Source organism: Lutjanus erythropterus, chromosome 12 (genome assembly GCF_056507025.1).
Source record: "Lutjanus erythropterus isolate fLutEry1 chromosome 12, fLutEry1.hap2, whole genome shotgun sequence".
Taxonomy (NCBI): Eukaryota; Metazoa; Chordata; class Actinopteri; order Lutjaniformes; family Lutjanidae; genus Lutjanus; species Lutjanus erythropterus.
In genome coordinates, this window is record NC_139328.1 from 35,036,998 (window position 1) to 35,058,564 (window position 21,567).

Sequence of the window (21,567 nt, forward strand, 5' to 3'; positions counted from 1 at the left end):
ATGAGAATTGTCTTTGGCTATAACCATTGCTACTGCAACTGTTAACATTATCTGGACTCATCTCTTACAAAGGACTAAAATCAATGTCTTAGTTTTGCTTAGAAACAACAATGGCACATCTAATGACCATATTCTCTTTATTCTTTCTTACAGAATTTAGTCATGTGAATGGGTAGAAATTTACCACTCTAATAGAATTTTCAGTGGTATTTAGTCACATTGACATCATATATGATATGAAAAGTAGTGACTGTGCTTGCCAGTCTTATACAAACTGAATGATAAGTTACCTACTTCTGTCGTGAAGTTGTATGACAGGCAGATCTGGTCATGTTACACACATAAAAATAGTGTGGAGTTAGCAAAAAGGAATCCATTTAGGAATTAGTTGCTTTGATTGACTGACAATAGCTGGTATGAGGTTTGCTTGCTTCAATCATCAGTGGGTTACAACTCAGAAATCTCCTGAAATGTTATGTGTGGTATAGACTAGCGGTGGATGGTGAATCATCAGAACTTCATGAAAAAGTTTTCCTGGTAGATACACTCCCTTCCATCATTATATAATGCTCCATGCTGCCATGTGGTAAGTAAATATACTGAGTTGACCTGCTGATAGACAATGACTATGATCACAGGATCAGATATACACCATTAGGGATTATATAGTCCAATAGTAGCTGTAAGATGTTACACAGACAGACACAGACAAACAACACTTTGGTTAAGTTATCTTTTATTGTAGCATTATATGACTGCAAAGCAGTATTTCAGAACAAATGTTATCACACCATGTGGTTTATACCTAACTGTTTCTAAATACAATCAGCATTCAGTGTGTGCTGGTAGATATTTACTATTACGTGTTTATCTGCACATGCAATGTACATGCTTTCTTAACTATTGTGTGTCTGTGTGTGTGTCATGACTGACATTGTGCGACTGTTTCCCTCAAATTTTTCTCCCAGTTCTTCTCAGCTCATTTCCTTTGCCCCTTTAGTGTCACAGTCCCTTTTATCCACTTCGTTCCATTACAATTCCTCCTTTCCTCCCCTTCTCTCAACTATCATACCCTTGTCTTTCCTTCACTGTCTATTCCACCTCTCCTCCCTCGTCGTCATCATCGGCACATGCTGTGAACTCCTTCTCAGGTAACAATCCATATTCATTGAGAAACGACTCCACATCCGTTGCAAAGAACTCTTCCTTAAAGTGTTTGGTAACAGACAGGAAATTACCCAGTAACTCACCAGCTTTGTACACCAGCACAGCAGGAAGAACCTGAAAGGATATTAACAGGAATCAAAATTTATTTGTAGGCTGTGACACTGGTATTAATAAAGTCAGTACTCAGCATCTTGTAACAATATTGTGTACACCTTTTACAATTAACAAGGAGTTTAAAGGGATAGTTTGGATTCTTTGAAGTGGGGTTGTATGAGGTACATATTTATAGTCAGAGTTAGGAGTGTCATGATTCTCCAAATCTCCATATTAAGGAAATGTTTAACTGGATTTTTTTTTTTTGCACCAATGACTCGCCATCATTAGATTATAAAGATCAACAAATAATTGTTTTTATCTCCTGACAACCACATTCATCCTTTCAAATTCTTCAGTAAAAAGATAAGCTATTCAGTATCAAAGTTGGTATAATGGCCAATAAGCTCTGCTGTGTCGTCTTTCAAGTGTTTTTTCTTCAGACGTGGTGGTCACTGTAAGGAAGATTAGGTTGGAAAGAAAGAAAAACAGACCCTAGGAGACTGCCTTTCAATTCAATTATTGAAACTGAAAGCTCATTTGGAGTGATTTTCAATTTAATATTGAAAACGTGACACCCCTTGTCAGTGTATTACCTACAGTACATGCTGGTCGATACACCCTCAGTTTAGAGAAGCAGAGAGGGATACCAGCACAGAAGCTCTGTACTGCTGTAGACAGGTTGAGCAGCAAAAATATACTGCATTCATATAATATTATTAATTATTTAACACAAATTAAAAAGCCCCATCTTAAAAAAACTAAACTTTTATTGTACATTATATTTTGAATATTTTCCCCACTCTTCAGCGTTTTCCAACAGGATACTGCCAGGATAAGCCAAATATTGCTCTCTCTTGCTCAGCTAGACTTCATTGGCAAACTCAATAATTTGTCCTTGTGGAACAAAGGAGCTGCTGGTCAATCGCTGCCTCACCCAGTGATTTTTTACTCTTGTGTGACCATCAGTGTTTTAAAGTGCTGGTTCTGATTCACAAATATCACAGAATAACACAAACCAACTAACAGATCAAGGCAGTGGTAGACCAGCAACTCCCATCTTCTGCAAGATAAAATGATTTCACCAATGACGTCTGGCAGAGTGACAGAGAGCAATATCTGGCTTATGGAGGTTTCTCATCGGCAAAGGCAGCTGAATGACACAGTACAGTGGTGAAAATATTCTAAATATAGCATATAACAAGATGATATTGTTTTATTTTTTTTTTATGTTTTTTTTTAAGGGGCAAAATTTGTTTTGCTGTTGACCCTGTCCACAGCAGTACACTGCTTAGCTTCTGTGCTGGTACTCCTCTCTGCTTCTCCAAACTGGGGGGCATGTAGGTAACACAATGATTATCAATGAATATACCTCACACACTCACATCCTCTTCAAAAAACCTAAACCTTCCCTTCAAGTCAATGCTACTCCAATTTAAGTACTATTACCTTTGCCAAACAAAAGATTTGGTATTTTTCAGTTGCATATTAATACAATTAAAATGCATTTAGTAATTTAGAGTTGCTATTTTGATAAAGCCTTCTACACTTGCATGATGCAGTTTATAATTACAGTGGCAGCTTGACCACTTAATATTCATAGTAATTATTTGAAACCTTGATTTCACACACAAGAAGACAAAGGCAGGCTTCATTTTTTTAGCCTACAACCATCAGTTTTGCCAGCTGAAATGACAACAGTTGGTGGCAGATTTATCAGCTGCAGCCAGCTACGTAACTGTAACAGTGGGAAAACTTCAGTCTTTGACTGACCTTTCCAAAGAACCCTGCAAAAAAGGTCTTAAATATACATTTAATGGCTCCATATAAGGTGCTTCCATCAGAGAGAAACTAGGAGTCTCATTTGGATAGTTCCACGTGTCCAGAGTCACACAACAGTAAACACACAGAACAGCATCCCTCTGTGTTGTCTCCTCATGGGTGAGTTTATTTCCTATGGGTTCATAGTTCCCTACACTTTTTGGTCATAAAGCACTAATACGATACCATAATCAGTCCCTGTAATAATCAAAACATTATGCTGTTTGCTTCTGGTTTACATACTAAATATTGCTCTTTATAGTGCAGCATGTGCACTGGTTGGACAACTGCGATTCACGGGAGAGGTTCAGTGGTCAACTAACCTCTCATAACCCAGCAGTTCTTCACAGCAGTATGACTTGAAGCTCTGTTACTATCACTACTAGAAATTATATTGCTAACAGTACAATGTCCCAATGAGTATTTCTGTAATTCACTCAATTAGTCTTGTCTATTATTAATATATTTCTTTTATTTACTTTGCTGTTTGTTGGTGCTTTTTCATTAGTTTGATTATTATGAGTTATTTTTGTATTTATTTGTATTTTTGTTGCAGTCACTAAACACCAGATCAGGTAGGAGCATATCGGTAGGTGGGTTAGGTCAGGTCATGCACCAGGAAGGGATGCAGTTTTTTACCAGAGCAAGAGAGAGGCAACATGTGAGAACATGTATGTTTGCTTTTGACTTGGACATAAATAACCTTAAACGTGGATCTCGCCTGAACATTCGACTTCTTTATTGCCTGAGCACAACCCAACTAAATGGTGCATCAGTGGCCTTTGTTGTAAGTTATTAATTTTTTTTGTGAAGAGACTCTTTCATGACAAATAGCCACTACACTGTCTTTATTTTGAACAGTTTACTAACCTCAGCAGAGAAGCGCTCAGCAGCGCCTGTTGCCACAGCGTCAATACGACAAAATTTAACACTGGGATACTCTGAAGCCAGACAGTCCAGACATGAGTTTATCTGTTCACAGCCTGAAAAAGGACAAATAATGCATGCATGCACTATTAGCAAATATCACTGTGTTTAACCATCCTAAGGGAATACACAGATATTTCTATATATCATAGTGTGTTACTTTACCAATGAGACCATATTGTAGTTGTAACAGGAGTCAATGAGCTAAGACTTAAACACGCATGATTAAAAAAAAAAATCTAACCTTTGACACCGTGCTGGTAGATGTGGACTACCACTAGGGTCAATCGATGTTCCTTCTCTATGACTTCCAAGAAGGCTTCTCCACTTTCAAGCTCGTAGACGGCTTCAAATGTCGGACCAAAGCTCAGGCGCTCGTGCATTTCCTGCATACACTGTTTTCTGTAGCGTTTCAAACAACGTTCATCCTCTTCTTGGATTAGTTCGTACTCCTGAACACTCATCTAGAGTTGAGGAAAAATATGTTACTGCTTCACTTTTTTGTAACATTTACAGGGTATAGTACAGGGTTGCAAGGACATGCATGTGAGAAAAGACAGAGCTGCCCAAAGTCAAAAAATACAACGGAAAAAGTGGCCAGCTAGTGGGTAAAAGCCCATATTTGGTGGTCTCTGGGACATTCTAATGCCGCTATTGTATCATACACACTGATCTTAATTACTGCATATTTTTTTTAGTTTACCTATGTGCCTATGTGCCGCACAGTTTAACAACTGACTGGAGATTCATCCATCACCCTAACCCCCCTGCTAAAAAAAACTTGTGGGTCTGGACAATTTATACAAGTCACCTAAACAGAAAGAGAGAGAAAAAATAGCAAGTTGTTCGACAGTCCACAGTTGCGTGTACTGTATGTTTTTGTTTTTTGATTGTGTCTGTCCTCCTGTAAATGTTACTCTGTCTGTCCATCAATGTCCCAGTCTGTGATTTTAACTAGTTTCTTCTGTTTCTACATATTGTTTTGTATGGAAAAATCTGTTTAATTGTGGTTAAATCATCCAAAATGATACCCTCATTAACTGTAAAATCTGCTTTCCTGTGTGTGAGGTTCTGTAAACTTTTCCATCCACCTTTCTGTTGAGTCTCTCCTTGTCATCCTCTCGTGGAGTGGACATTTGTCTGAGCAGCTCTCGTTTGCTTTGAGGTACAGTCTGATCCAAACTGTCTAGCTTAAACCTTCGCCAGTCATTGATTACACCTTTTGGACCTGCAGACACACAGAAATACCCACAAAATATTACTTTGTAAAGATATAATTCAACGTAACACAGTTGAAACCACATTTACACAGGTTATCAAGACCATCAAATGCAAATCAAGGTTAGACTTATTCATCTGTTTTGAGTCAGAATGGTACATCTGTTGTCATGATTTACAAAAGCTACACTGTATTGAATGAGACTAGACTGCAAGTTTAGCAGTTCATGTCTATTGCATATTTTTGACTTATGCCTCTCACCTGTATGATTGGCAGGCAACTCCTCTTCTTCCTGGACAGAGTCAGACATCTTGGTAGCAGTCTGCAATACAGGAAAATGTACAGAGAGCAGGTAAGGTCATGTGTATGTCCAGATTTTTTGACTGGGGGGTTCAAGTGGGGCATTTAATTATGCAGGGGTGTCAATGCACACATTGGAATAGCATTCATTTACCACTTCTCAGATATTCTTTAATTGCTAAAATTACAGTATCTTACAGATTCTTACATTCCCATGTTTAAAATTTTCAAATTTTATTCAAAAGATAAATCACAATACGAGAGAGACACTATTCAAATAAAACACAGAAGATTCCATACTTTACATTTAAAGTGCTCAAAAACAAATTGTAATTGTTGTGAATTCGCTGCTTGCGTACATCTCCCAGCTGAGATTGGAGAGGATGGGAGGGTGACGAAGATATCATCAATGGCCAATGAATGGGCTGACGATGGCTGGCTGGAAAATTTTAACATATCTTCCAACCCTATTATCCATAAGGTAAATTAACCTGATAAAAATGTAAAGTTTTCTATATACTAAAAGAAAACAATGCACATGTAAAAATACTTGTCAAATAGTTGGTTGAAACTGAGGTCCCGCCTCTCACTGCACAGATAGCCAATCATACTTCAGTATAATGGGGTGGCATTTCAGGTGACCAATAAGTATTTAGAGGTGGCCATCCCTTTGCTTGTGTCCAAGTCTGACTGAAAGTAAACAATCTAGGGAGACTACAAAATTAGCATGACCATGATAGTGATGTGAATGCACCTGTGTAAGGATTGCTTCTGGAGTAAAAAAATGCCTTAGCATACATTAAAGGCAACAAGAGTGAGCAAAAGATGAGCCCTAATTCAGCCATTTTAGTATGAACATAGCCATAACACCAATATACAACACTCTGACACATCCAAACCTAATTATCTGCAACATTCTGTGTGTGTACATGTGCATGGGTCCTTGCAATAGAACACACTGCTGTCACAACCACTTACTGTGAGTCAGGGTGACGTTTACTTATCAGATTATACTGAGATTACTGGGAGTCTGACAGACCTAGGACATCTTAGTATATATGTGCCTGTGTGTGATATGACATAATTTACTAGCTAAGCCGTCATTCTGTTTGCCTTATTGGTACCCTAACAAGTTTTATTCTCTTGTTGTCATTCTGAAATTTTAGGTTTAACCTCTGGTGATGGACTCAAATTTTAGAAATAAAAGGAGAGAAAATTACTTTATTTTACAATAAATTGAATGCCAGCATAATCATTGCTTTAATAGATTTTAGTGTATTTCTGAAACATCAAATCGGCAAATTTAGGTTCCTTTGCAGGCATGACCTTTGTTTTTCTCTTGTCAAACCAAAATGTGGTATTGTAAATAAATTTTAAATAAGACAGGAAATTATGGCACTACAGTTAAATGCCAAGTGTGCACTGGTGCTCTGAGTATCAAGGAACACACTCATGACAAAACTTATATACACGAGCAGAGGCCATAGAAAGCTATTATCCTGACACAGCTGAGCTGTCAATAACAATGGACCTAATCAACACTACGTCAGTCGTAAAACTGATAATGCTCATTAGTCTAATTCCTTTGTTATCAAAGTGATGCAGTTCTTCTGTGGTTGGTTTTAATTGACTCAAATACAATTCAGAAAGTAGACTTTAACCCTCAGATGCAATGATTTTAACACTGTATTTGATAACTTAAATAGTATTTGAATAGATGGACACTGTGCACAGTATACAGTGTATATGCATATGGCCACATTATTTGACTAAAATAATGATTATGCAAGCATATATAAATAGATGTGAGCATATTAATCACCCTTTGCAGCTTTGGAGTATACACATTTCTCAGCAATTGGACTATAATGTAATTCTGCAACAATAAACAGAAAATATCTTAATGTTAATTTGTTGCAGACAAAGTGACCACAACTGCTAAATAGGGACATATATAAACTAAACATAGTCCCTTACAAAAGCACTTTAGTGCAGATAAACTATACCTGTAGCTCTAGAACTCACTTTTTTGCAAATAAACAAACAGCAACAGAGACACTGATGGCAGAGACATACTGTACAAATATCTGTGTGGTGCCTAACTCAAGTAGCCAGAAATTCTTACCTTTGGGTCTTGAGTGAAAAATAGCGTCTGTCAGTTTCTTGCAGCTTATTTGTTTAGTTTTGTTTCAGTCTGTCTGTTATATCTATTTGTTGTCTTCTGTCAATCTAGGCATTCACTCAGCAGTGTGTCCACTCACAACAGGAGAACACAAGTTTAGAAAAGGGTGGGGAGAGAGATGAGGGCATAAGCTTTATCTTCACTGTCATCCTCATCATCGCTGTCATTGTAATATAATATTGTCTAATAAGATTAGGTGTATTACCAAGCTTAGTGTTATGGATTGATGACATCAAAGAAGACGCAAGATTGTCTTTTAATTAGCAATTATAAATATTTGCAGATAAAATATTTTATTCCCAAATACACTAGTCTCATACTTCCATCATGTAACTTTTGATATGTTAACTAAAAAGAAATAGTGAAATAAATATTCAGTCATCAGGTTTACAATTTGAGAGCTAAGACCAAAGTTTTTATCCATTATGTATATGTAGATAGTTTTAAATATCAAAATTTTATAGTGGCAGTTCTGTCCATCTGTATTCTTTCCATTCTTGTTGCCCACAAATCCATATTTCCAGCCACATCCTAGCCACCCACAGCTCCAACACCATCAAGTTTCCTGATGTCATGACCATCATCTGCCTGATCCCTGCTGACGATGAGACGGCCTGCAAAAAAGAGGTTATCACCCTGACATCTTGTTGCCAGGACAACAACCTCCATCTCAACATCACATATACACATGCACGCACGCACACACACTCACTAAGTAGTCAATAATAATACCAGTGAAATTAGACAAATTCTTGATACCAAATCTGATACCACAATAAAAAATTGCAACATACACTTTACACTACAATTAATAACATTTAAACATTACAAATTTCAACTAATACATAAAAGGAACTATTAACTTTACAAAAAAAGATGCTTAAGTATAGTCTTTTTTTTTATGATGAAAAAACCTTTTCAATTACTGTATCCACCAAGCATGAAAAAATAAGGAGATACTAAATAAGCCTATAAAATCATAACAAGAAACTAACTACTATACAACAACTTCACAAAAACACAATGACAATATCTATGATATCAATGATATATGATATATATCTATATCTATCTCTATTAGGGATGGGCATTTACGACAAACTTTTTGATCGATAATCATGAGAATTAACGATCAATTATCGATTTAATCATTAAGAAATGTCTGATAGAAAAAATGATTAAAAATACCACAGGCAGTCTGTTTTTTCTCAATTAAGTATTTATTTCAAGAAGAACCTTTAATCCAACAATCCTCTTGCACAATTTAGGCTACAGTTTAAATGTGCAACTGTTAAACAAAACACCGCGAGGCGTCGGGCTGAAACTCTTCACAAAATAAAAGCCGGTGACAGTACTATTTTCTCAAACAAAATACAATTCCGCCTCTTTTAGACAGAATAAAAAATCATAATAAATAATAATAATTTAAGGAGAACTTTAATCCACGTCTTGCGCGATTTACAATTTAAGTGTGCAACTGTTAAACAACAGAAATATACCTACGCGGAGGCGTCGGGACTCGGGATCTTAACAAAATAAGAGCCAGTAGGCTATTCTCTAAAACAAAATAAATAGGCTACATTTCGCCTCTTTTAAACACAAAAATAAAACATCATATTATTAACTAATAGTCATTTAATCAAAGAACAAAGTAGACTCGCAGCTGACCTTTTTTTTTTTTTTTTGCCAGAAGGCACGGCTGAGAGAGGGAGGTCCCACATAACAATAACACATTATAGGCCTATAGGTTTACATGAAGGCTACGGTGGTAACTGTCCTGGGCTATAGCTTACTTAACCTACTTGTTTTTGTTCGCCGTGCACGCCTCATGTTTACTACCTTCAGATACGGCGGCAGGGCAGAAGTCAGCTCGCAGGCGGTTTTCTCTGCTATATCGCCCCCCGCTGGTGGGATATTTTACTACCGCCACATAGTGAAATTCATTACATTGCTTTCTCGACGCACACTACATAAACTCTGTTTAACACTGTCGAAAAATCGAAAAAAAATTACGTGATCGACAGAATTCTTAATGATCAATTATCGATCATCGATTAATCGTGCCCATCCCTAATCTCTATCTCTATCTCTCTCTCTCTATACATATATGTGTGTATATATATATATATATATATACATACATACATACATACATACATATATATATATATATACATATATATATATATATATATATATATATATATATATATATATATATATATAATATATATATATATATATATATATATATATATATATATATATATGCACACACACAGTGTCTCACAAAAGTGAGTACATCCCTCACATTTCTGCAAATATTTAATTATATCTTTTCATGGGACAACATTGAAGAAATGACACTTTGATACAATGTAGTCAGTGTACAGCTTGTATAACAGTGTAAATTTACTGTATCCTCAAAAATAACTCAACACACAGCCATTAATGTCTAAACCGCTGGCAACAAAAATGAGTACACCCCTAGGTGAAAATGTCCAAATTGGGCCCAAAGTGTCAATATTTTGTGTGGCCACCATTATTTTCTAGCACTGCCTTAACTCTCTTGGGCGTGGAGTTCACCAGAGCTTCACAGGTTGTCATTGGAATCCTCTTCCACTCCTCCATGATGACATCACGGGGCTGGTGAATGTTAGAGACCTTGTGCTCCTCCACCTTCTATTTGAGGATGCCCCACAGATGCTCAATAGGGTTTAGGTCTAGAGACATGCTTGGCCAGTCCATCACCTTTACCCTCAGCTTCTTTAGCAAGGCAGTGGTCGTTAACATGTTGGAATACTGCCCTGCGGCCCAATTTCCAAAGGGAGGGGATCATGCTCTGTTTCAGTATGTCACAGTACATGCTGGCATTCATGGTTCCCTCAATGAACTGTAGCTCCCCAGTGCCGGCAGCACTCATGCAGCCCCAGATCATGACACTCCCACCACCATGCTTGACTGTAGGCAAGACTAGGGGTGGGAATCGAAAAGCGGTTCCGACTTAGAACCGGTACCAATTGATCAATTCCATCGGAATTGTACACCTCCAGCGTTATCAATTCTTCTTAACGATTCTCTCATTTCCCAGCACGACATTTTCCCTACGTCGCGTCGCGTCACATTACGCAATTTACGTCACCCGCTGACCTGCTTCAACCGCGAGGAATCATGGAGAGGAAAAAGCGATCTAAAGCTTGGCTCCATTTCACCAGAAGAGACAACAATAATGCCGTGTGTAATCAGTGTAATGCTGTAATATCATGTAAGGGTGCAAATACCAGCAACATGCTCAAGCATTTGTCGACCCAGCATGGAATTAAATTCCAGGAATGTCATGTGTTCGACCGCCTCCGTACGAATGCTAACGTTGCTGGTCAAACAAGCTCCACTGTGACCTCCGTCGACGACGGTAACATTCACGTTAAATATATCCTGCATTTGGCACACTGTCACCTTGCAACCTCAAGCAGCATGTACAGTTTTGATTAATAAGGCCGAGCTATGTACAAATATCCTTCTGTTTCATGCATTTTAGATGATGACAGGCACAGGCAGGCTGATGATGACACAGATAGCTCTCAGGCAGCAGGCCCCTCGACTTTGGCTCCAAGTCAAGTTACCCCTTTCACGTTTGCTGCGCAGGGAGCTAGGTGGAGTGAGGAGAGGATGCAGGAATGTCACCGGGCAGTGACCAAGTTCGTGGTGAAAGGGTTACATCCTTTTTCTACCGTAGAGCAACCCGATTTTCGGTAGGTGGTAAAGACATTTATATAAGTCAGTCTAGGCTACAGCTCAAAGCAGATATACAACAGCTTGTATGTATGATGTTGTTTATGACAGCCCGTTTTAGCCCATATGTCATATCTGTAGAGAGCTTTTAAAAATAACGTGTTTTGCTGGTGGTTAATATTGTTACATGTTAAGCTGCATGTTGTTGATTCTGCCCTAACCGTTGTAGTGTTTCATTTACAAATATAATTTTTTAGGGAGATGACAAAGGCATTAAATCCCAGCTATAAACCCCCATCAAGAGAAACTCTTACAAACCACCTGATCCCTGCCTGGTACCAGGTGGAAAAAGAAAACTTGCTCTACGAACTCAGGGATGTGAAAAAGGCAGCCATCACCACAGATGGATGGACAAGCCTTGCCCAAGACCATTATATAACAGTCACAGTACACTACACAAAGCAGAGTAAGATCTTAGGGAAAGTCCTGAGAACCAAGGCAGTATATGAAGCCCATACAGGTACAGTCGTGGCTGAGGAGGTTGAAGAAGTACTAAAGGAATTCTGCATTAGTGAGAAGGTTGTGGCAGCGACAGTGGACAATGCAGGAAATATGAACGTGGCAATGAAGAAGCTGCAGTTTGTCAAGATCGGCTGCTTCGCACACACTTTAAACCTTGCAGCCCAGAAGATCCACCAATGCAGCACTGTTAGCAACTGGGCAGCAAGGGCACGTGCTGTGGTGAAGTGGATGAGGAAATCTCACATTGCCAAATCCATCCTCACAGAGAAGCAGCAACTCCTGAGTAGGTATCCATGCATTACTGTTTTCACTATATTCTAATAAGCAGTTAACATATAGTGATATAAAATAAATCAAATAATGTTGATTTATGGTTATATGATATTCATTGTTATGTGTGATGTGCTTATGCTGATGTGCATCTAATTTTGTTTTTTAGACCTGCCCCAGCACTCACAGATTATTGATGTAAAAACACGGTGGAATTCTCTCTATCTAATGATAGAGAGATTTTCTGAGTAGTTCCCTGCCATTCAAGCTGCAATGATGGACCCAAGGATAAAAAGCAGATTGAGAAGGAAAAGTAAGGGATAGATTTTGCAACTATTAAAATATGGCTTATTTTAAAACTGTGGATTATAAGACTGCAAGAGGACTTGTGTGTTAATTGCTAATTACTTGCTACTTTAGACTGATGGAGAAATTGCAGTCTGACGACTTCACGAAGGCGGAGGAGTTTGTCCAGCTGATGTGGGTGCTTTACACATCAACTCTCTGTGTCTCAAGTGAAAAAAGTCCAACCAGTGGTCAAATTCTACCCATCTTAAAGAAGTTGGAGTGCCAGTATTCCATCAAGCCAGGGGACTCTGCATTCGCTAGAAATATAAAGGAGAAGATCTGGACTGATCTCTCTGCTCGTTACCAGGTACCATAACTGATATTAATTCATACTCCATGAAAGGCAGATTTTTCAGACACTCCCAGGTTTTTGAACAGGAATGTTTCTTCTTTTCTAAAATTAAGGATGAAGAGATCCAGAACTTCCTGGAGGAGGCGACAGTGATGGACCCAAGGTTCAAGCTGAAGATGGACAACGATGATGCCATCTGGGACAGGCTGAGGAGCGCAGCAGTAGCAGCGACACTCACAGTAGCAGAAGAGGTATTTGAATCACAGTCTGTGGCTCATTTCCATTGTGATGCCTATATACTCTGGTTCCATGCATGTGACTCACACAATATGTTTTTACTCAAGCTTCCAATGCCAGAAGACACGCAGAGCCAGAGACAGTATGAGAACGTGGAGGAAAAGGAAGGCGAGGAGGAAGGCTATGTAAGCACAGTTCATTATAATGACCATATGGTATATATTAATAAGCTTCAATCAATTCAAACCACATACCTAAAACAAACCTAAAACTTACCTAAAACCTTTATGGTCCTTTCAATTTCAGACTGTACTTGTAAAGCACCCTAAGACGGCTTTAGAGGAGCTGTTTACAGAGGAGGAGCAAGACACGCAGCAGGTAGCTCCCCAAGAGACCCAGAACATTGGTGAGTGTCTAGACTTAGAAATACGAATGTATAGAGGCCTGCCTGCCATTCCCATCTCATCTGACCCTGTACTGTGGTGGTGGCAGAAGAAGGACACTTTGCCACTTCTGTATGATGTTGCACAAACATATCTGTGCGCTCAGGCATCCTCCACAGCAGGAGATACTATTAGTGTGGAGCGCTCAAGAATCCACCCTGAAAAAGCAGATATGCTCATATTCTTGCACAAGAATTGTTGATGTTCATTCTGCACACAAACTCACAAGTTTATTAAACAGTTACAGTATTTTCATTTTAAAAAATGTTATCCAGGCATACATGCCTATTTTTCTAAAGAGAGGACTTGTGTATTATCACTGTTACTTCATTTACATTTTATATCCTTTCTAAGAAAAGGAGTGTTTAGCTATTTACTGACATTTGGTTTAAGTTTACAGTAAGTTAAAGCAACAATATTTGCATTTTTAAAATGTTACTAGACACACATGCCTATTTTTCTTGACAGGACTTGTGTATTATCACTCACATTTTATATACTTTTAAGAAAAGGAGTGTTAAGCAGTGACTTAGCATGTTCAAGTGTTAAGTGGGCTATTCCTGTGTGTTTTTTTATTTGTTGTATCAGTCTGTTCATATTTTATTTAGTATATTTTGTTTCTACCTATTGTTCAGTATATTCAAGCTGAATATGTCCATGTCTGGTTATGTCCATCTTGTGGAGACATAATTTCGGACAAAATAAAATGGTTGATTTTTGTGCAGAAGACTGTGTCGAACTACTTTTTTTCCCACTCAAAAAAACACTCAGGAATCGATAGGAGAATTGATAAGGAATTGGACTGGTAAGCAGAATTGACAATGGCATTGATATTGATAAAATCCTATCAATTCCCACCCCTAGGCAAGACACACTTGTCTTTGTACTCCTCACCTGGTTGCCACTACACACGCCTGACACCATCTGAACCAAATAAGTTTATCTTGGTCTCAGACCACAGGACATGGTTCCAGTCCATGTTCCATGTCCTTAGTCTGCTTGTCTCTAGCAAACTGTTTGCGGGCTTTCATGTGCATCATCTTTAGAAGAGGCTTCCTTCTGGGAAGACAGCCATGCAGACCAATATGATGCAGTGTGTGGTGTATGGTCTGAGCACTGACAGGCTGACCCCCCACCCCTTCAACCTCTGCAGCAATGCTGGCAGCACTCATACATCTATTTTCCAAAGACAACCTCTGGATATGATGTTGAGCATGTGCACTCATCTTCTTTGATCGACCATGGTGAGGCCTGTTCTGAGTGGAACCTGTCCTGTTAGACCGCTGTATGGTCTTGGCCACCGTGCTGCAGCTGTTTCAGGGTGTTGGCAATCTTCTTATAGACTAGACCATCTTTATGTAGAGCAACATTTTTTTTTTCAGCTCCTCAGAGAGTTCTTTGCCACGAGGTGCCATGTTGAACTTCCAGTGACCAGTATGAGAGAGTGTGAGAGCGATAACACCAAATTTAACACATCTGCTCCCCATTCACACCTGAGACCTTGTAACACTAATGAGTCACATGACACGGGATGGAAAATAGCTAATTGGGCCCAATTTGGACATTTTCACCTAGGGGTGTACTCACTTTTGTTGCCAGCGGTTTAGACATTAATGGATGTGTGTTGAGTTATTTTGAGGGGACAGTAAATTTACAGTTATACAAGCTGTACAGTGACTACTCGACATTGTATCAAAGTGTAATTTCTTCAGTGTTGTCACATGAAAAGGTATAATTAAATATTTGCAGAAATGTGAGGGATGTACTATATATATAAACTATACGAAATGCTGCCCAGATGATTATCACCTGTTTGTCATCTTCTTTCTTTTACAGCATTGTTGGCCCAGTGATGAACTGTGATCCACTGAGTGACTTGTCAAGGATCTCTTCCAGCATCAGACATAGCTGTATTTCCAACCAAACCCCAAGAGAGCCCTCCTGCCTGCAGGTAGCCAAAGGCCCTTGGCCTTGGGTGCAGTGGCTACTTCTGCTTAAGTCTTTGGCTTTGACTTCACCATGTCCACAATCATTGGCATCTGTAGTCAAGGGTCATAAAAAGCTCTCTCTTCCCCACTTACAAACTTTTTTTCTCTGCTGGCTGAGCTTTGCCCACACCAACCAGTTTCACCTTGTCCACAGGCTTGCAGTCCACTTCGTTGCAGTTGGGAGCCTTAAAACCTGTTCCATCCCTAGTGATTTCTTCTCCTTCACCACAGCCTCCTGTCACTGTCTTATGGTGTCCCCCCACAGGCAAGAAAGAAATAGTTAAGGTAACAATCTCTCAGCTCACATGCACTCCACCAGCTCATTAACAATTGGCCAAAAACCTCAATCAATTTATGAGGGAAACTGAGCAAACAGATTTAATTGTTGGAGGCTCTTCAGATACATAGCTTTATGCATCTGGGGAGTTCTTCCTCAAGCAGCTAGGCCCCAAGTGGTAGTTAAGAATTCTAATACTGACCACCAATACTCATGCTCCTGCATACAGGGAACAGACATCACTTCATGCAAATACTTAACATTAAATGTCTTCTAGCAGCAAAATTAAATCACAAATAATTACTGCTTGATTTTTTTGACAAAAAAAAAGAAAAAAACATGAACACAACTAGGGGTTGGGGAAAGATTTAAACACTAAAACAAAGCAAGACTAAAGTTCCAGTGGAAAAGCCCCAGAAATAAGACATACTCTGTTCATTGGGGTTGAAAAAACAATGACTCTCCCCGTCGGGGAATCGAACCCCGGTCTCCCGCGTGACAGGCGGGGATACTCACCACTATACTAACGAGGAGTGATTTTTCATCACACCAGCACTCTTTATGAATGTATATAAAACTGTAACGTTCCAAATTTTAATAACAGGCACAGCATCTGATTGTATCATGGAACCAATGTGTCAATGGACTGGTGTCAGCCACAATGAATAACATGACACACTTTTGTGTTTTGTTTTTGTTTGTGTTTTTTGAGTTTTTTGAAAAATCAATAGAAGCACAAGAAATCTCCCATGATGACCAATTGTAGTGGGAATAGATTGAAATAGACTACTTCAGAGCAACTGTGTCAAAATGTATCTTTTTAAGAATGGTAGTGAGCCAATGTGTTTCAATAATACGTGGCTAACTAGTTCACCCTTATGGATAGGTGCCACACAGTGATGTAGGAGGTGCTACATTGCTTTGTTTGTTTGTTTTTTTAAATAAGCTTATCCACAGCAAGGTCTTGAGTGCACCTATCATATTGGCATGAGACTAAGTACTGACAAAACAGCTGCATTGGCCGGGAATCGAACCCGGGCCTCCCGCGTGGCAGGCGAGAATTCTACCACTGAACCACCAATGCTTGCAATAGTCTGAACAACTGTGTGTGAGCAGATGATTCACTGAGGGAGTCATTTTCAGTAGCTTATGTATGTGGTATTTGTATTGTGAAGTGTGCTGTAACAACTGCAGTTGCCATTTCTGTTCAGTTGCTTTGTGTTTTATAGTAGTCTCTGTGTGCATGCTGAACTATCCTACTCATCGTATCTCTTCTGAAGTGAGCCAATCTGCTGACTCAACTGCTGTAGATGCTTGTGTAGTTTAGAGTCATGTCATACAAACATGAGTCGTGGGAGTCACTGTTTTCCTGAGCAGATGCAGTGGGATGCATTTAGAAAGTCGGGAAAACTGTCACGGAACTATCACCTTTCAACTTGCAATGGATTGCAGCATGGGTGACAAACAGCACTCATTCACTTAATTGGCTATTGAATAGATGAGTATTTGGAATTTCATAGATTAAAATTTGGAATATTCCAAATTCTAATCCATGTCCCTTCTTCTCGACTACTTCCTGTGTCAACAGGACGTGCTCCAGAATAGGGAAAGAGAAGGTCAGTGGCTGCAGTTGAAGGACAGTCCTCTTGTGTGCCGCTGAAGTTGCTGGCAAGTTACCATTTGTCGCCTCACAATGCTTGTTTTTCATCTGGGTACTTCATATATAGTGCATTTATTTATGTGGGCCCACTTTTGCCTCTGTCTCAAATGTAGCAAGTACAGTTTTAAAACAATGCTAATTCATGAGCTAATGCTATAGTTCAGAATTTGAAATCACATGGTCTACTTCCATATTCAGATTTATTACATTTGTTTTGCAGGCAAAACATCACCTTAGTGTTTGGATACAAGATGGTAATTAGATATGAATAACAAGGTGTTGTGACAATACAGTCATGAACGGTCCAGTCATAGGTCATCTAACCTGAACAGGTACACAAGTAGTTGGTCACTCTGCACAACTATAGTCCACAGCTGCACAAGTATGAGAGTAGTGCATCCCCCAGATACTTTCTCCTGAGGTCCCAGGGTTATGGCTTATCGGGCAGACAGACTGTCTCCTGACATTCTCTAGCGGAACACAATACATGAGTAAGGCCGACAGATGCAGTGATTTAGAGCAAAGAGGTATGCATAGCTTCTTGTTTTTCACTTATGCCCAATAGAATTTGTTTACACAGTTATATACAGTTAAAAACCTTCACTCGAGAAGTAGCCTTCAGAATTGGGTTTGCAGTCACAATTAGGGATGGGCGATATGGCAAAAATATCATATCACACATTTAGAATGATATATCATTAAATCAATTTGTGTGGCTCCTCCTACTCTTTCATCTCCATAGACAGTCAGCTTGATTCAGCTCAAGAATTAGCTTTCCTGAGGACTGCGAAGACAAGAATCCCGCAACTCTTTGGTAAGTGGGCCGCTGTGTTTATGTTGTTCTCTCCCCTTGCTCCATATCTGAAATTTATAATGTGAGTTACATGTGCTTGGGTATTTTTCAGACATTTTATCCAATAACGGGAGCCTGATAAACAAGCATTTAAAACTGATGGGGTGCATCATGGGGTACTTGTGTATCATCAGCGGTCACAGGTCCGTTGTACTGACCAACATGCTGACGGAACACGTATCCAATGCCGACAGTTGGATGGACGGCAGGAGATTTCAGATCCTGGTGAGTACACTCTTGTCAGTTCTAGATATTAAAGTCAACGACACATTGGCTGTTGAGCTGAATCTGAGGACATGGGGCTAAAAAACTACACTTCCCAGAATGCACCAGGAGCAGCAAAGAGATGCCTGACTGACAATCGCTGATTTAGAGCACCTGGTAAGGACTGGGGGGAGGTCGGTCACTTACAAACAACCTGCAGAGAAGGAAGAAGCAAGAAAGAACAAAGGAACATAAGGAACAAATGGCACACCAAAAATCGAAACGTTGCTGCTGGAGATGTGGTCTGGTTGGCTGACCAAAATGCCTTGAGAGGACACTACAAGCTGGCTAGAGTGGTCAGTGTTAATGCTGACAGCAAAGGCATTGTGAGAGATGTGCTTGTGAAGACTTTTTCCAGCTATCCTGTTCCCATCACAAAGCCAAATAACAAAGAAGGGCCCATAAGGGAAAAAAGTGAAAGAACCAAGAGGCTTCAAACAAAAATCCCAGCCACAATTCTTCATAGAGATGTCAGACGCCTTGTCATTCTACTTCCCACAGAAGAACAACAAGAGGTGTAAAGGACTTGTGTGACCTCGCTGGGTTTGGAAAACCAGGAGGTCAAGTGGGAGGTGTTGAGCTGAATCTGAGGACATGGGGCTAAAAAACTACACTTCCCAGAGTGCACCAGGAGCAGCAAAGAGGTGCCTGACTGACAATCGCTGATTTAGAGCACCTGGTAAGGACTTGGGGGAGGTCGGTCACTTACAAACAACCTGCAGAGAAGGAAGAAGCAAGAAAGAACAAAGGGAGACCCAAGTCCACTCACAGATTCAGCCAAAAGACGCCAATGGTTGGTGAATGTTTGTTTGCTTTGTTAGTGTTCTGATTTTGTGTTCAATTAGTTTGAATGAAGGTATTTTATTTTGAGTTTAAGTAAAGTGAAAATGAAGGATACATATATTCTGTTAAATGTTAAAATTTTGCTAAACTCTTCTAAAATGTTGACCATTCTTTATTCAATTTAAAAGGCTTAAGTGATTTAATTTAAAATGATTGATATGTCAACTTTTTTGGTTCTGTGTTTGATGTTAATTTTGTTTTCTGTCTTTAAAGGTTTACAACCTATTGAAATACCAATCAACTAAGGTGAAAATAAAAGTTTGAGTTGGATCTTAAATTGAGTTGTCCTCGCGTCCTTTTGGAGGGAAAGAGAGGTGGACTTGACATTGGCCCTAACTTTGCAGATGAGAATTTGAAAGCTCGTAGATTAAAATGTGGAATTCTAATGTATTGTCAATGTAACTTTGTAGATGAGAATTTGAAAGCTTGTAGATCAAAATCTGAAATTATTTGAAATTAGTATTAATATTCTCCCATAGACTTGAATGGGAGGTGCTGGGTGGGTGATTTAACAAAAGACTCTTCTTCCATTTCTTCCTGAGGTGGATGAGCACAAGACAGTCAGAACCGTTGGCCAGGTGTCACTCGTCCTCAACGCGACCGAGTTTTCTTGGGTGGAACAGTTGGCCCAGGGGAAGTGCTGCAGGTATGTGAGAGACTGCAGAAATGTGTTCCACAAAATACTTGGTGGAGAGATTGTCAAACCCATCAATTTACTCTATTTGGCCTGGTCGGATGCTGGGTGTAAGGGACCAGTCAGTTTCACTATGATACGGAGTGACGTACCCACTCAGGTAGGCAACTGTGCTGGGTTTCATCTGTATATCAACATTCGCAATTTGACCGTAGATCATGGATTAGAAAGTTGCATTTGAATGTCACAATATGGAAGTTATACTTTGTTGTCTATTTTATTATTTGTTTGTTTCCCCTGGTTCTTAGGCCAACAAACACCTCACAGAGAGCGAGAGAAGAAAAGTTGCGTGGTCCATGTGCCATGACCCCAACACAGCAAAGAAATTTTACGTGGCTCTGCCCAACAGAGACATGGCTTACGAGAATTGGAAGCTCAGGATGAAGGACCTAATGCTGGAGAACAAAAAACGCAAGGACCCGCAAAATCTGCCGGCGGATGAGTCGTGCTCCTGTCCTGCTGAGACAAGCTCAGAGGATGAGGTGCCAGTTTACGATGACGAGCCCAACTCCAGCTCATCTGTATCTTCCGAAGAGCTCCGAGTGATGCTAGAGAGACGCTCTCAGTCAAAGAAGAAACTTCACTTTAGTCCTCCCAAGCTTTTGCCAAACAAAGAAGCTCCTCCACAAATCATCACATGGTCAAAGGTCCAGGTGACGGTTGAAAGACTGAAACCGTCAATTAGTGAGTATTACTATAACAAATGGAGTGTCACCGTGGATATTCTGAGAGATGATGAAAAAGAGCCTCAGCCCCAGTCTCCAAGCCAGCATCCGCTCAAGGCCCCTGAGGAACTGCTGTGCAGAAGCGATACTGAGCTCAGCTGAAAGTGCCCACCCTGAAGACAAGTCTCAGCCACTGACGAAGTGCCAAGCACAAGTGACTCTGGGCCTCTTTGGGGAACACAGAAAGTCAGGGATGACCTCGATTCCCAAAACGAGGTGGCAGTCAAAGAGACACCAGTCAGCCAAGAAATCCTACTCCAGATTGAATCTGGGCCCCTATCGATTCAGTCATTGGAGGTCATGGAATCCAATGTGACACCTGACCCTCCTCCACCTCATGATTCTTTCTATTGTGTGTCACTCTGAGGCCATTGGCTTTGGAAGTTAAACAATACACCGTTAATGTTAAATAGGTAAGCTGATCATGACCATTGGTCAAGGGTCACAGCTTTTGTGGTTCTTACATTATGTGTTTAAAAGTTGAAGTTGACAGCTGTAGCTGTTTGCTATTTGAAAGCTGTTATCAATATACTAATAAAGTCTTGAGCACATCTGCCATATTAGTATAAGAGTAAGTATTTACAAAACAGCTGCATTGGCCGGGAATCGAACCCGGGCCTCCCGCGCGGCGGCCGAGAATTGTTTAGCTAAACTGCCCTAAACCGTTTCCCATTCATTCTCTATGGTAGTGATAAACCACTACGGATGTA

At 39.7% G+C, this 21,567-nt stretch overlaps 2 protein-coding genes and 2 non-coding genes across 5 annotated transcripts; 1 reads left to right on the forward strand and 3 right to left on the reverse strand.

Moving 5' to 3' along the window:
- Positions 1-719: 719 nt before the first annotated feature.
- Positions 720-8,333, reverse strand: pdca (phosducin a). Of its 2 annotated transcripts, none has more exons than XM_084732161.1 (6): positions 8,253-8,333; positions 5,489-5,549; positions 5,100-5,236; positions 4,253-4,472; positions 3,952-4,064; positions 720-1,281 (listed from the first exon to the last, which is right to left on the reverse strand). In XM_084732161.1, exons 2-6 carry the CDS (start codon positions 5,535-5,537, stop codon positions 1,093-1,095), a joined length of 708 nt encoding a protein of 235 aa, XP_084588287.1. In that variant the 5' UTR covers positions 5,538-5,549; positions 8,253-8,333; the 3' UTR covers positions 720-1,092. The 2 variants fall into 2 exon arrangements, with proteins under 2 accessions (XP_084588287.1, XP_084588288.1); XM_084732162.1 differs by lacking the exon at positions 8,253-8,333 and adding an exon at positions 7,653-7,823.
- A 4,096-nt stretch (positions 8,334-12,429) lies between these two features.
- On the forward strand, positions 12,430-13,755 carry LOC146318333 (uncharacterized). Its single transcript, XM_084733116.1, is given in 4 exon segments — positions 12,430-12,888; positions 12,987-13,124; positions 13,218-13,377; positions 13,379-13,755. Coding segments are annotated over 4 exon segments (906 nt in total). The 5' UTR covers positions 12,430-12,657.
- Positions 13,756-16,279: 2,524 nt separating this feature from the next.
- Positions 16,280-16,351, reverse strand: trnad-guc (transfer RNA aspartic acid (anticodon GUC)). The gene has a single exon. It is a non-coding gene; the product is annotated as a tRNA-Asp (tRNA).
- A 480-nt stretch (positions 16,352-16,831) lies between these two features.
- trnag-gcc (transfer RNA glycine (anticodon GCC)) lies at positions 16,832-16,902 on the reverse strand. The gene has a single exon. It is a non-coding gene; the product is annotated as a tRNA-Gly (tRNA).
- Positions 16,903-21,567: the final 4,665 nt, after the last annotated feature.